General features: G+C 43.7%; 2 protein-coding genes across 2 annotated transcripts in view; one reads left to right on the top strand and one right to left on the bottom strand.

Annotated features, from left to right (window-relative positions):
* The window catches only part of LOC140733351 (katanin p60 ATPase-containing subunit A1-like), a 49,271-nt gene extending 40,852 nt beyond the window's left edge, over window positions 1-8,419 (top strand). Inside the window, exon 12 of the transcript XR_012100272.1 lies at window positions 7,552-8,419. The gene's annotated coding sequence lies outside the window, so the exon portion shown is untranslated. The remainder of the gene's footprint in view (window positions 1-7,551) is intronic.
* Window positions 1-13,409, bottom strand: part of capn9 (calpain 9) — a 59,505-nt gene that overhangs the window by 7,105 nt on the left and 38,991 nt on the right. The window contains exons 12-18 of the mRNA XM_073056573.1: window positions 9,545-9,581; window positions 5,917-6,000; window positions 5,393-5,450; window positions 5,049-5,113; window positions 2,676-2,744; window positions 2,518-2,596; window positions 793-909 (exon numbers count right to left, since the gene is read on the bottom strand). Coding sequence (XP_072912674.1) covers window positions 793-909; window positions 2,518-2,596; window positions 2,676-2,744; window positions 5,049-5,113; window positions 5,393-5,450; window positions 5,917-6,000; window positions 9,545-9,581 — 509 coding nt within the window. The remainder of the gene's footprint in view (window positions 1-792; window positions 910-2,517; window positions 2,597-2,675; window positions 2,745-5,048; window positions 5,114-5,392; window positions 5,451-5,916; window positions 6,001-9,544; window positions 9,582-13,409) is intronic.

The following is a 13,409-nucleotide window of genomic DNA, read 5'->3' on the forward strand; positions in this document are numbered from 1 at the left end:
AACAGGTGATTAAAATAGGTGACACAAAAGGTTTGGTCAAAGGCAAATACACATTTCCAGAGCTCAGAACTTTGATGAAGATATGCATATATAATACAGCTGAGACATGTCAAACAATCAAAAAGAAAATAAAGTTCTGGGTGCTGATTCTAATGCCATCGTGTTGAGATTAATATTTGGCATAAACAAGAATTTGAAGTTGGAGAAGTGAAAAGATCTCAGAATGAGGAGGACAGAGGAGATTGAATAAAAGCCGTGGTCACATGGGGATTTGAAAGCAAAGCTGATACTTATTTAATCAGTTCCATTGTCGATCATGGGTTATGGGAAAAAAAATTTGGCAAACTGAGCAGCACAATTTTTGACTTGCTGAGGTTTAAGGAGGGCAAATGTGAGGCTGGCAGGAATGGCAATGGAATAAAATTTAGTTCAAAAATTTGGAACTACTTGCTGCACAAGCTAAGCAGAGCACTTGCAATAAACAGAGCAAATTTAATGTAGGCAATCTCACCCCATGGGAAAAGTGCACTATTAAATGTTCATCACTAGAGAATCTGGTTTCCACTTAGGGATAATTCTAGCCAATGTTTATCTTGCAACCAAAGTCAGTTTAAAAAAAAGTAAATGAGGTGGTCAGTACTTTTTTTTATTTAAAAACTTGGGCGGTGTGTTTCTTGAATTACAACAAAATTTTAGGTATAAAGTGCATTAGGAAAGATTTTTTTCCTCATAAAAATCAGCAGGGTGACACGAAATGGCATATTCTATCCAGTAGTTTGAGTTAATACTCACTGAATGCAGTCTCCAACCGAACCATGCAACGAATGTAGTTATCAAAGTCGATTTGTAGGTAAGTATCTTCATATCGGATGACCAGCAGTTGCAGTAACTGGTTGTTGAGGTGAAACCCTGAAGAGCAACAAAAAAGTGGAGTTGGATTGAGAGGTCCAGGAATTGCCAGAGATACAGTACCTAGAGCTGTTCTGTCTTCCATTCCAGTGTCATTGTGCCAAAGAGGTTGAGCAGGACCTCAGAAACTGGGCCAGCTCATCTTGACTGACTGTGCATTCATCTTGGCTTTCCATTTTACTAGCATCAGTTTACCTTTCAAGGCATTGACTTTGAGTCAACAATATGTTCATCATTTCAATAAGGCTGACACCGTTATTCCAGAGTCCATTATAACTGTGATAATCTATGGGTAATACGCACAAAACGCTAGAGGAACTCAGCGAGTCAGACAGCAGCTATGGAAGGAAATATGCAGTCGATGTTTTGGGCTGATATCGCTCAGCAAGAGTAGAAAAGAAGACGCCAAATGCCAGAAGAAGGTGTACAAAGTGGAAAACGTAGAAGATGGCAGGTGAAAAGTGAAACCAGGGGAGGGGGAAGGACAGTGGATGGGATGGGGAAATGCAGTCAGAAGCTTGGGAGATAACAGGTGGAAGAAAGTTTTCAATAAGCAATAATTAGGCTTGGGATAAAGGGGCTGAAGAACATACAATATGTGATAACCGATGTTGATTTTTACCATTGCCAGGGTCAATTCTACCAATCCCATTAAAGTGGGAATAACCTTTCTAATCCCATCAATGCTGGAAATCAATCCCCAGGTGATGCACCATCAATAACTCTTGGAGACGTGAGGCGAGATATAGGCTTTTATTGGCTGGAAGAAAGAACAAGCAGCAATTGACCACCACACTGCATCCTGGAGACTGAGGCCGGGGCGGAGTCCCCAATCGCCTTTATACCGGGGTCCGTGGGAGGAGCCACGGTCATTGGGAGGGGCCACAGGAGCAGTCAGTGGGCGGGGGGGGGGGTGTCCAGACGGGTATATGTAGTTCACCACACCAGGTCCTATAAGTGCTCAAGTCCACATCAATGCACACAAAACACTGGAAGAATTCAGTAAGTCAGGCAGCATCTATGGAGACAGTGAACTGTCAAGATGCTTCACATGTCCTGATGAAATGTCTCACCCTGAAACATTGACTGCTTTTTCCATTCCATAGATGCTGCCTGACTTGCTGAGTTCACCAGCACTTTGCGTGCATTGCTGTGGATTTCCAGCATCTGCAGAATCCCATGTTTATGATTTGGTGCTCAAATCCACTTTGTTTTTTTTTCCCAAGTCCTCAGTTTTCCACAAATATGGAACTTATGCGCAGGAGAAAGGCATAGCTAACAAAATCATGTTAAGTGGGGTGTTTCCTAATATTGACAGCTGTGGTTCAGTTTGTAACAATCTTCTCTGAGTTAGCCTGAAGATGCAAAATGCACTCCTCTAGTTCAAGCTAGGATGATCCGCCAAGACAATACTAAAGGTGTGCTGCACTGCCACCCTCTGGTGATTTGTAAAATTACACAGCTGTAGAAGGCAAATACCAAGTTTGCTTTCTTTGGAGGGACGGAGTGAGTGTGTGTGTGTCTCTCTCTCTCTCCTGTGGGCAAGAAACTGAAGAAATGTCTTTGTCAGGCACGGCCTGAGCCTTCACTAAGTGCACAGTTTCTTACCAGCATTCTTCACAGCAGATCGAAGCTCATGAGCAGATATGGTCCCTGATTTATCACGGTCACATCTCATGAAAGCACTCTGCGGTGACAACAAAAACACATAATGAGATCCAGAGGATCAGAGTCAAAAGAGCAGATTTCCTTTTTTCTTCATTTACCTTCCACGTGCCCAGCCGCTTCCAGAAGATCTTAAATTCTTCAAACCCAAGTCCTCCAGAATCCTCTTTCTGTGATGAAGAAATGGTCAAGGAATATCTTTTGCTGTTGTCATTTTTCCCACTTGTGCACCTCACAGTTGGCATGAGATGACCAAAAATCCAACTGCCATCTGAACTATTTCCCCGCCTTGTCTTGCAGACATTTTACAACTACTAAATATTACCAATGGAAATATTGGTGTGAACAACTCTGTGAAGTTGTTTCACACTGGAATACTCTGGACTGAGGTAGGAGTTGATCTGCTTCATGACCAACCTCTCAAAAGCATATCATCACAAAGGATGCAAGTGCTACTCATATTTCAGCATCGCAGCCGAAAGACCCAGTCACCGCCACCATATGTGGTGTAAAAGCTCTTGCCCAAGTTGTAATGTTATGGCTTCAATTCCCATTCAAGAAACTTGCCCATTTAATTCTGGCTGGCACTGCTTTGATCTCCAACAAGAAGTACTTTACATTTCTTAGAGTCATTGAGTCACAGAGAAGTACAGTACAGAAACAGGCCCTTCAGCCCATCTACTCCATGCCGAAAACATTTAAACTGCCTACTCCCATCGATCTGCACTGGGACCATAGCCCTTCATATCCCTGCTATCCACGTACCCATCCAAACTTCTCTTAAACATTGAAATTGAGCTCACATGGACCACTTGTGTTGGCAGCTCATGTTCTCCTTAAACTTCTCACCTTTCAACCTTAACCCATGACCTCTGGTTGTAGTCCCACCCAACCTCAGAGGGAAAAGCCTGCTTGCATTTACCCTATCTATACCCCTCAATTTTGTACACCTCTATCAAATCTCCTCTCAGTTTTCTACATTCTAAAGAATACAGTCCCAACCTATTCAATCTTTCCTCAGGTCCTCCAGACCCAGCAACATCCTTGTAAATTTTCTCTGTACTCTCTCAACCTGGTTTACATCTTTCCTGTAGGTGGGTGACCAAATCTGCACACAATATTCCAAATTAGGCCTCACCACCATCTTATACAACTTCAACATAACATCCCATTCTCTGTACTCAAAACACTGATTTGCGAAGGCCAATGTGCCAAAAGCTTTCTTTATGACCCTCTCTACCTGCGACACTACTTTCAACGAATTATGTTCTTGTATTCCCAGAGTCCTTTGTTCTTCTACACTCCTCAGTGCCCTACCATTCACTGTGTAAGACCTATCCTGGTTGGTCCTACTGAAGTGCAAAACCTCACACTTCTCTGCATTAAATTCCATCTGTCATTTTTCAGTCCATTTTTTCAGCTTATGCAGATCTCTCTGCAAACCATGACAGCCTTCCTCACTGTCCACGACACCCCCAACCTTGGTGTCATCCACAAATTTGCTGATCCCGTTAACCACATTATCATCCATATCATTGATATAGACGACAAACAATAAAGGATTCAGCACCAGTCCCTGGGGCATAACAGTCACAGGTCTCCAGTCAGAGAGGCAACCCTCTACTACCCCTCTCTGGCTTCTCCCACAAAGTCAATTTCTAATCCAATTACTACCTCATCTTGAATGCCAGGTGACTGAACATTCTTGACCAACCTCCCATATGGGACCTTGTCAACGTCCTTAATAAAATCCATTTAGACAACATCCGTTGCCTTGCCTTCATCCACTTTCCCGGTAACTTCCTTGAAAAGCTCTACAAGACTGATTAGACATGACCTACCATGCATAGTGGTGTACAAGATGCACAGAATTTCCAGATGATTTATTTTCACAAACAAGTGAGAACATAAGAAACTAGGAGCAGAAGTAGGTCACTCAGTCCCTTAATTCAACATAATCATGGCTGGTCTGCCCTATCCTGATGCATAATGGTTTGGTGCGCATGGCAGCTGCTCTGTTACGTGATCACAGAGAGTTGTGGACACACTTCAGCACATCACAGAAACCAGCCTCCCTGTGTTCTCATCACCTCAGTAAAGCAGCCAACATAATCAAAGTCCCCACCCCCCTCAAACATTCTCTCTTCTTCCCTCACCCATTATGATCGTGCACCTGACTGTCTGCTGGCACTGTACTTCCTCTGCAGCTGTTCCACTTCATTCACATTTTACCCTGTTCTGCCTCAATGCGCTGCATACTGATCTGATCTGTACGAACAGTAGGTTTACTAATGTCACCTGCGCCAAGCTACAGTCTTACAAATTCCAATTCCAGGCACTTGTTCCTTCTGTCCCAGTTCCCAAAGCCCTTAATCCCTCTACTTCCCCTAATTTAACAACAAATATTAACTTAGGCTTTGCTGCAACTCATTTTTTCTGGTCGGGTTTGCAGGAGAAAGTAGAGCACAGGATACATTGTAGAGGGACACAATACTGCGACACGTATCAATGTCGAAGCTCTCAACCCCCAGCTCCTTTTCTGTAAAACAAACAACATTAGTGATCCATCCTGCTCAACATTCAGTACATGCACAAGGTTCTTTGGCATCAGCTTCCTTCTTTATGGTAATCAGAATCCTGACTGACCACTTGAGCCTGCCATTGGACAATGGAACTAAAGGGTCACATTGGTTCACAGCCCCTCCTCACGTCTTGTGGACTCTAGAAAAATGAACCACTTCACTTCATCGTTTAGTGTGTTAAACTTCCACAGAGCAAGGCGACGTTCCTTTGACAATGTTGCATGTGGCGAACTTACGTCTTGAAAATGCATGTTCTAAAATGTCTTGCAATTCAAAAGCACTGATTTCCAGATCCTGAAAGTGAGAGTTAAAAATGGGAAGGATAGGATTAGGCTGCTGTATGTCTAGATTCAATAAACCTCTGAGTTTATCATCTCCTTCTTCCATTAGATAGAGCTTGGAAGGTTTAATTTATGCTCGTCACAAACCACTTCCCACCCCTTGTCATACACATCTCAGAGACGGCCCACCCACCACTTAACAGTTCAAAAAAATTCAGCTCATCTTCAACCCTGCCCCTGCTCCCAACTCTCTGACCCCACTCCTGCCACTCTGTGCATAAGCCCCTTACACTGTGACCCCACTTCTGACACCCCATGCCCCCGCTCCCACCACCCCAAGCACCCCCCCGACACTCCAAGCACCCAATCTCCCAGCCGACACCCCAACATCCTGTGCACCCACTCCTGACACCCCAAGCACCCGCACCTGTGTATTTGAGCTCTGCTGCTGGTCGATATCAGAAAACACAGATGCTCACCTTCCCTGAGATTTGCTCAAACACAGCCCGGAACTGCTTCTCTTCTGCACTCTCCTCCGTGGTTTTCTGCGTTGGTTTGGGCGGCTGCAACGAAAGGTTTTCTTTCATTCTCCACTCTAATGGAAACACTTCATTTTTCCTGTCTTTTTCCTTCAGGACTGATATCTGCTCAGCTGGGGTAGGGGCAGTCTGACTGAGAGCCAGCGTCACTGAACTGTGGGCTGGTAGGAAGCAGCTCTCCGCTCCTTTGCTCCTCACTGTGAAACCCGAGCACGAGCCTGCACTGATGGCGCTGGCACAGAACCACATTGCTGCTCCTCCCATCCACCTTCCCAATCCTACTGGCACAGAACCACATTGCTGCTTCTCCCATCCACCTTCCCAATCCTACTGGCACAGAACCACATTGCTGCTCCTCCCATCCACCTTCCCAATCCTGCTAAACTGTGTCCGGGACACAAGAGTAGGGGTGTTCTCCTTGTGGCTCTGGACCGACATATATCCCTCAACCAACAAAAGAAAATAGGTAAAGGAGCAGGCCACTCCGCCCCTCAAGCATGCACCCACCCTGTTCAAGGTGATCGTTGGCCATTCTGTCCCCAACCCCAAACTCTCTTCTGCATCACTTCCACAAAATTCAATTCCCCGATTTTTTTTTTCAAAAATACAGTAAGTCAGCTTCCTGTTTAGTCACCATCAATAGTCCAGACTCCACACTCTCCGGGAAAGAGAAATCCAGAAATATACCCTGTGCAGGGATCACCGAAGCAGGACATAGAGCCATAGCACTATTGTCCACAAAAACCAGCCAATCAGCCCACCTTGTCCATACCAACAACACTGTCCGTCATCCAGTCCCACTCTCATACATCCCACTAAACCTTTCCCACCTGTGTGCCTTGCAAATGTTAACTCTGCCTAGACCAAACTTATAGTACTGTGCTCAGTTCTGGTTGCCCCATTAGAGAAAGGATGTGGAAGCTTTAGAGACGATGCAAAGGAGATTTACCAGGATGCTGTCTGGATTGGAGATGGAGATGCTGTCTTATGAGGGTAGGCTGAGTGATCCAGGGCTTTTCTCTCTGGAGCAGAGGATGAAAGCTGTCTTTGTAGAGGTGTACAAGATTATAAAAGGCATAAATAGAATGGACAACCTGTGCCTTTTCCCCAGGGCAGAAATGGCTAAAACAAAGAGGTGTTTGGGAGGAAATTATAGGGGGAGGTCAGAGGTAGGCTTTTTACACAGAACGTGGTAGGTACATGGAACTCACTGCCGGGGATGGTGGGGGTGGCAGATGCAGTAGGGCATTTAAGAGCCTCCTAACTTGAGAGCACATGGATGAAAGAAAGCAGGAGGACTATGTGCAAGGGAAGAATCAGATTGATCTAGGAGTAGGGTAAGGAGTCGACACACCATCAAGGGCCTGTACTGTGCTCTACTCTACTGTTCTATGTTCTAAATGTTGTAACTGAACCCACCTCTACCACTTTCCAAACACCCACCACCTCCTGATTATCTGCAAGTATTTTTTCTGATCATTATCAGTGGTGCTTGTGTCAGTTTGTTGCTGTTTTGCTATGGACCCACGATACTCTAAAATGTTCATCCCAATATACTTCCCTTCTTGCTTTCAGCTGCAGACCATTACAGGACGTTCTGAGCCCACTATCTTGTTTATCGTTCCCTCCGAGGCTCTGAATAGGAGAAGCAGAGGCCAGAGAGAGGGAATCCAGATTTACTCCCACAGTGACAAGTGCATTGGCCACTGGACTGTATAGTTGAGGTGGGCTGGTGATGCAAGTTGCAACTGTGACCAAACATAGGCCATTGGTCAAATTTGACTGTAGTAAAGGAAGAAAAGGAAGCACCCTTCCCGTACCTGCTCAGGGTGGAAGATAAAATGGGACATGTGTGGCCCCTTCAAACTGGGAATTCCCTCAGGAACTCGGGAAAGGTGAGTAAAACTCTCAGACGTGACATAGGATATTCAGTTCAGTCCCACCTCTTCCTGTTGTCAATCATGCTTCACGCAACATTCTGCCCGTCTCCCCTCTGTTGGACTGTTGGACTCAGAGGACAGCACAGGAACAGGCCCTTCAGCCCACAATATTGCAATGAACTAACTAAAAATTCAATGGGCCTAATGGCCTAATTCTCCTCCCATGTATTATGGTCTTATGAATTAGGGTTTGGAATTGCTATTTTTGGTATTTTTCTTGTAGTTTAACTTTTCTATGCTCATTGCAATTTTATATAATCATCTATATAAATGTAATTGTTCAGTAAATTTTCTAGTAATTGTACTACAGCTGATTCTATATTTTCTAGAAGCTTCTCAGTTTTTCTGCAACAGGTGTCACGCCACTTGATTTGACTATTTCAAGAGTTAATTGGTGTCACTGGAATGTTATCATCTGTAGTCTATGCGCGAGAATTCCTCAACTCCTTTTTCTTCACCTCCTCTTCTTTCTTCATTCCTTGTTTTTGTAACGTTTAATAAAATAGCTGTAATCATCAAGTTTTATGCTTCCTTCTTGACTTCCAAAAAACCTCTGGGTCAATATCACCAGATCCAACATCTCAACTAAATCTATTCCCTTCTCCCTCAGGTGTTTGTCCAGCCTTCTCTTGAAGGTACCCATGTTGTTCGTCTCAACCAATTCCTGGGGTGGTGAAGTTTCACCATTCCTTCAGGAAACCCCTGTGGCAATTTCGAACTTGGGGCTTATTTGCACAGTTGAGGAATCATTGATGGAAGAACTCAGACAGATACATAGCATGCAACGAGGCAAGTTACTCCACACTCTCACACTGACATCTCTGTGCTAACTGGACACAACAGCCAGCGAGCTTGAGAAATTGGATGAGACTAGAATGAGAGGTCATGGGTTAAGGGTGAAAAGTGAAATATTTGAGGGGAACCTGAGGGGGATTTTTTTTTCCACTCAGAGGGTGATGAAAATGTGGAACAAGCTACCAGAGGTGTTGGGTGCAGGTTCAACTGCAACATTTAAGAGAAGTTTTATAAGTACATGGATGGGAGAGCTATAGAGGGCTACAGTTCAGGTGAGGGTTGATGGCACTTGGCAAAATAACAGTTTGGCACAGACTAGACAGGCCAAAGGGTCTGTTTCTTTGCTCTGGTGCTCTATGATTTTATGAGTCTAGTGGACTGGCAGGTATCAACACCTTGCTCCAAATGTTGTCCTCCTCTACCAGTAAATTCAACACATCATACTTGCATTTACCTTATCTATACCCCTCATAATTTTATATCAAATCCCCCCTCATCTCCTACATTCCAGGAAATAAAGTCCTAACCTATTCAACCTTTCCCCATCACTCAGGCCCCTCAAGTCCCAGCAATATCCTTGTGAATCTTCTCTGTACTCTTTCAATCTGACAGATCTCTTCCCTGTAGGTAGGGGACCAGAATGCAAATTAGGCCTCCCAATGTCTTGGTTGAAGTCAACTCAGGGGCGACAAACAAATTCGGCTGTACGCAAATTTCACAAGTAAAGCAAAAACCCTGCATTGGAAGCACTGATGTGCATTTCAGCACAGTGTGAAAACACCAACATTTTCTAAATCTACTTGGCCTGAAGTTACAGGACAATGAAGACCCACCTCAGGTAGATCGGCACCGACTTTATCTCCCAGTTCACTGCAAATAAAAACAAGTATTAGTCACTTCATAGTAGTTGCAACGTACATAGTACAACCAGCAATACAAACTGAAATTGGAGATGATAAAGGGAAAAAGATACAGAGCTTGGAATCTGCCCTAAGGGAGGGGCCCCCAACCTTCATTATGCCGTGGACCCTTATACCATTAACAGAGGGGTCCGTGGACCCCTGGTGGGAAAACCCCGGTCTAAGGTTAGAAGGTTTTATTCTCTTACTGAAAGCAGATTAGATAGTGATCATGATTAATAATAATAACGACAACTGATGTATAGAGCATTTTTCAGCACCTTTCATACAGATGATGGAGTTCAAAGCACTTTGCAATGGGATTAAAGTGCAAACATAAAAACAAAATTTATAAAGTAAAATATAAAAATAAAAATAAGCAAGAAAATAAAAGACAGAAAGATGTTAGTTAAAAGCAAGGTTAAGCAAATAGGTTTTGAGCCGGCATTTAAAATTATCAACTGAGTCCGCACCCATTTTAGTTTTAGGTACTAAATTCCATAAGGGAATTCAATATTGATATCCAAAAGGGAAACAGGATGAACACTGGAAAAGGGAAAAAAAAAAGTCTGGGTGATTATGTGGAAGAACAGGAGAATGGATCTAACTGGTTCTCTGAAAGTTGTCATCATTATGGCATAAATCTCTTCTAAATGGAAGATCATTCTTCTCTTCCACTCATCTAAGATATTATCAGCAGCTCTGCATACACAGGGCTCTTAGAATTGTCAATGATCTCTCCTATCCAACTCACAATCTCTGAGTCCTTCAGGCAGGACGTACCATAGCATTTGAACAAGGACTGTTAGGATGGGAAACAGCTTCTTCCCCCAGGCTCAGAAACTAATAGAAACATAGAAAATAGGTGCAGGAGTAGGCCATTCAGCCCTTCGAGCCTGCACCGTCATTCAGTATGATCATGGCTGATCATCCAACTCAGAACCCTGTACCTACTTTCTCTCCATACCCCTTGATCCTCTTAAATATAGCCAATGAACCAGCCTCAACCGTTTCCTGTGGCAGAGAATTCCACAGATTCACCACTCTCTGCGTGAAGAAGTTTTTCCTCATCTCGGTCCTAAAAGGCTTCCCCTTTATCCTTAAACTGTGACCCCTCGTTCTGGACTCCCCCAACATCAGAAACAATCTTCCTGCATCTAGCCTGTCCAATCCCTTTAGAATTTTATACGTTTCAATAAGATCCTCCCTCAATCTTCTAAATTCAGTGAGTATAAGCCTAGTCGATCCAGTCTTTCTTCATATGAAAGTCCTGCCATCCCAGGAATCAATCTGGTGAACCTTCTTTGTACTCCCTCTATGGCAAGAATGTCTTTCCTCAGATTAGGGGAGCAAAACTGCACACAATACTCCAGCTGTGGTCTCACCAATGCTTTGTACAACTGCAGTAGAACCTCCCTGCTCCTGTACTCAAATCCTTTTGCTATGAATGCCAACATACCATTTGCCTTTTTCACTGCCTGCTGTACCTGCATGCCCACTTTCACTGACTGGTGTACAATGACACCCAGGTCTCGTTGCACCTCCCCTTTTCCTAATCAGCCACCTTCCAGATAATAATCTGTTTTCCTGTTCTTGCAACCGAAGTGGATAACCTCACATTTATCCACATTAAATTGCATCTGCCATGAATTTGCCCACTCACCTAACCTATCCAAGTCACCCTGCATCCTCTTAGCATCCTCCTCACAGCTAACACCGCCGCCCAGCTTCGTGTCATCCGCAACCTTGGAGATGCTGCATTTAATTCCCTTGTCTAAATCATTAATATATATTGTAAACAATTGGGGTCCCAGCACTGAGCCTTGCAGTACCCCACTAGTCACTGCCTGCCATTCTGAAAAGGTCCCGTTTACTCCCACTCTTTGCTTCCTGTCTGCCAACCAATTCTCTATCTACATCAATACCATACCCCTAATACCGTGTGCTTTAAGTTTGCACACTAATCTCCTGTGTGGGACCTTGTCAAAAGCCTTTTGAAAATCTAAATATACCACATCCACTGGCTCTCCCCATCCACTCTACTAGTTACATCTTCAAAAGATTCTATAAGCTTCGTCAAACATGATTTTCCTTTCACAAATCCATGCTTACTTTGTCCGATGATTTCACCTCTTTCCAAATGTGCTGTTATCACATCTTTGATAACCGACTCTAGCATTTTCCCCACCACCGATGTCAGGCTAACCGATCTATAATTCCCCGGTTTCTCTCTCCCTCCTTTTTTAAAAAGTGGGGCTACATTAGCCACCCTCCAATCCTCAGGAACTAATCCAGAATCTAAGGAGTTTTGAAAAATTATCACTAATGCATCCACTATTTCTTGAGCTACTTCCTTGAGCACTCTGAGATGCAGACCATCTGGCCCTGGGGATTTATCTGCCTTTAATCCCTTCAATTTACCTAACACCACTTCCCTACTAACATGTATTTCCCTCAGTTCCTCCATCTCACTAAACCCTCGGTCCCCTACTATTTCCGGAAGATTATTTATGTCCTCCTTAGTGAAGACAGAACCAAAGTAGTTATTCAATTGGTCAGCCATGTCTTTGTTCCCCATGATCAATTCACCTGTTTCTGACTGTAAGGGACCTACATTTGTCTTAGCCAATCTTTTTCTTTTCACATATCTATAAAAGCATTTACAGTTAGTTTTTATGTTCCCTGCCAGCTTTCTCTCAATTTTTTTCCCCTTTCCTAATTAAGCCCTTTGTCCTCCTCTGCTGGACTCTGAATTTCTCCCAGTCCTCAGGTGTGCCGCTTTTTCTGGCTAATTTGTATGTTTCTTCTTTGGACTTGATCCTCTCCCTAATTTCCCTTGTCAGCCACAGGTGCATTACCTTCCCTGGTTTACTCTTTTGCCAAACTGGGATGAACAATTGTAGTTCATCCATGCAATCTTTAAATGCTTGCCATTGCATATCCACCGTCAACCCTTTTAAGTATCATTTGCCAGTCTATCTTAGCTAATTCACGTCTCATACCTTCAAAGTTACCCTTCTTTAAGTTCAGAACCTTTGTTTCTGAATTAACTATGTCACTCTCCATCTTAATGAAGAATTCCACCATATTATGGTCACTCTTACCCAAGGGGCCTTGCACGACAAGATTGCTAACTAACCCTTCCTCATTGCTCAATACCCAATCTAGAATGGCCTGCTCTCTAGTTGGTTCCTCGACATGTTGGTTCAGAAAACCATCCCGCATACATTCCAAGAAATCCTCTTCCTCAGCACCCTTACCAATTTGGTTCACCCAATCTATATGTAGATTGAAGTCACCCATTATAACTACTGTTCCTTTATTGCATGCATTTCTAATTTCCTGTTTATTGCCATCTCCAACCTCACTGCTACTGTTAGGTGGCCTGTACACAACTCCCACCAGCGTTTTCTGCCCCTTAGAGTTATGCAGCTCTACCCATATCGATTCCACATCCTCCAGGCTAATGTCCTTCCTTTCTATTGCGTTAATCTCCTCTCTAACCAGCAAGGCTACCCCACCTCCTTTCCTTTCTTGTCTATCCCTCCTGAATATTGATTATCCCTGGATGTTGAGCTCCCATCCTTGGTCACCCTGGAACCATGTCTCTGTGATCCCAACTATATCATATTCATTAATAACTATCTGCACATTCAATTCATCCACCTTGTTACGAATGCTCCTCACATTGACACACAAAGCCTTCAGGCTTGTTTTTACAACACTCTTAGCCCTTATACGATTATGTTGAAAAGTGGCCCTTTTTGATTTTTGCCCTGGATTTGCCTGCCACTTTTAC

This window comes from Hemitrygon akajei, chromosome 9 (assembly GCF_048418815.1).
Source record: "Hemitrygon akajei chromosome 9, sHemAka1.3, whole genome shotgun sequence".
Lineage (NCBI taxonomy): Eukaryota > Metazoa > Chordata > Chondrichthyes > Myliobatiformes > Dasyatidae > Hemitrygon > Hemitrygon akajei.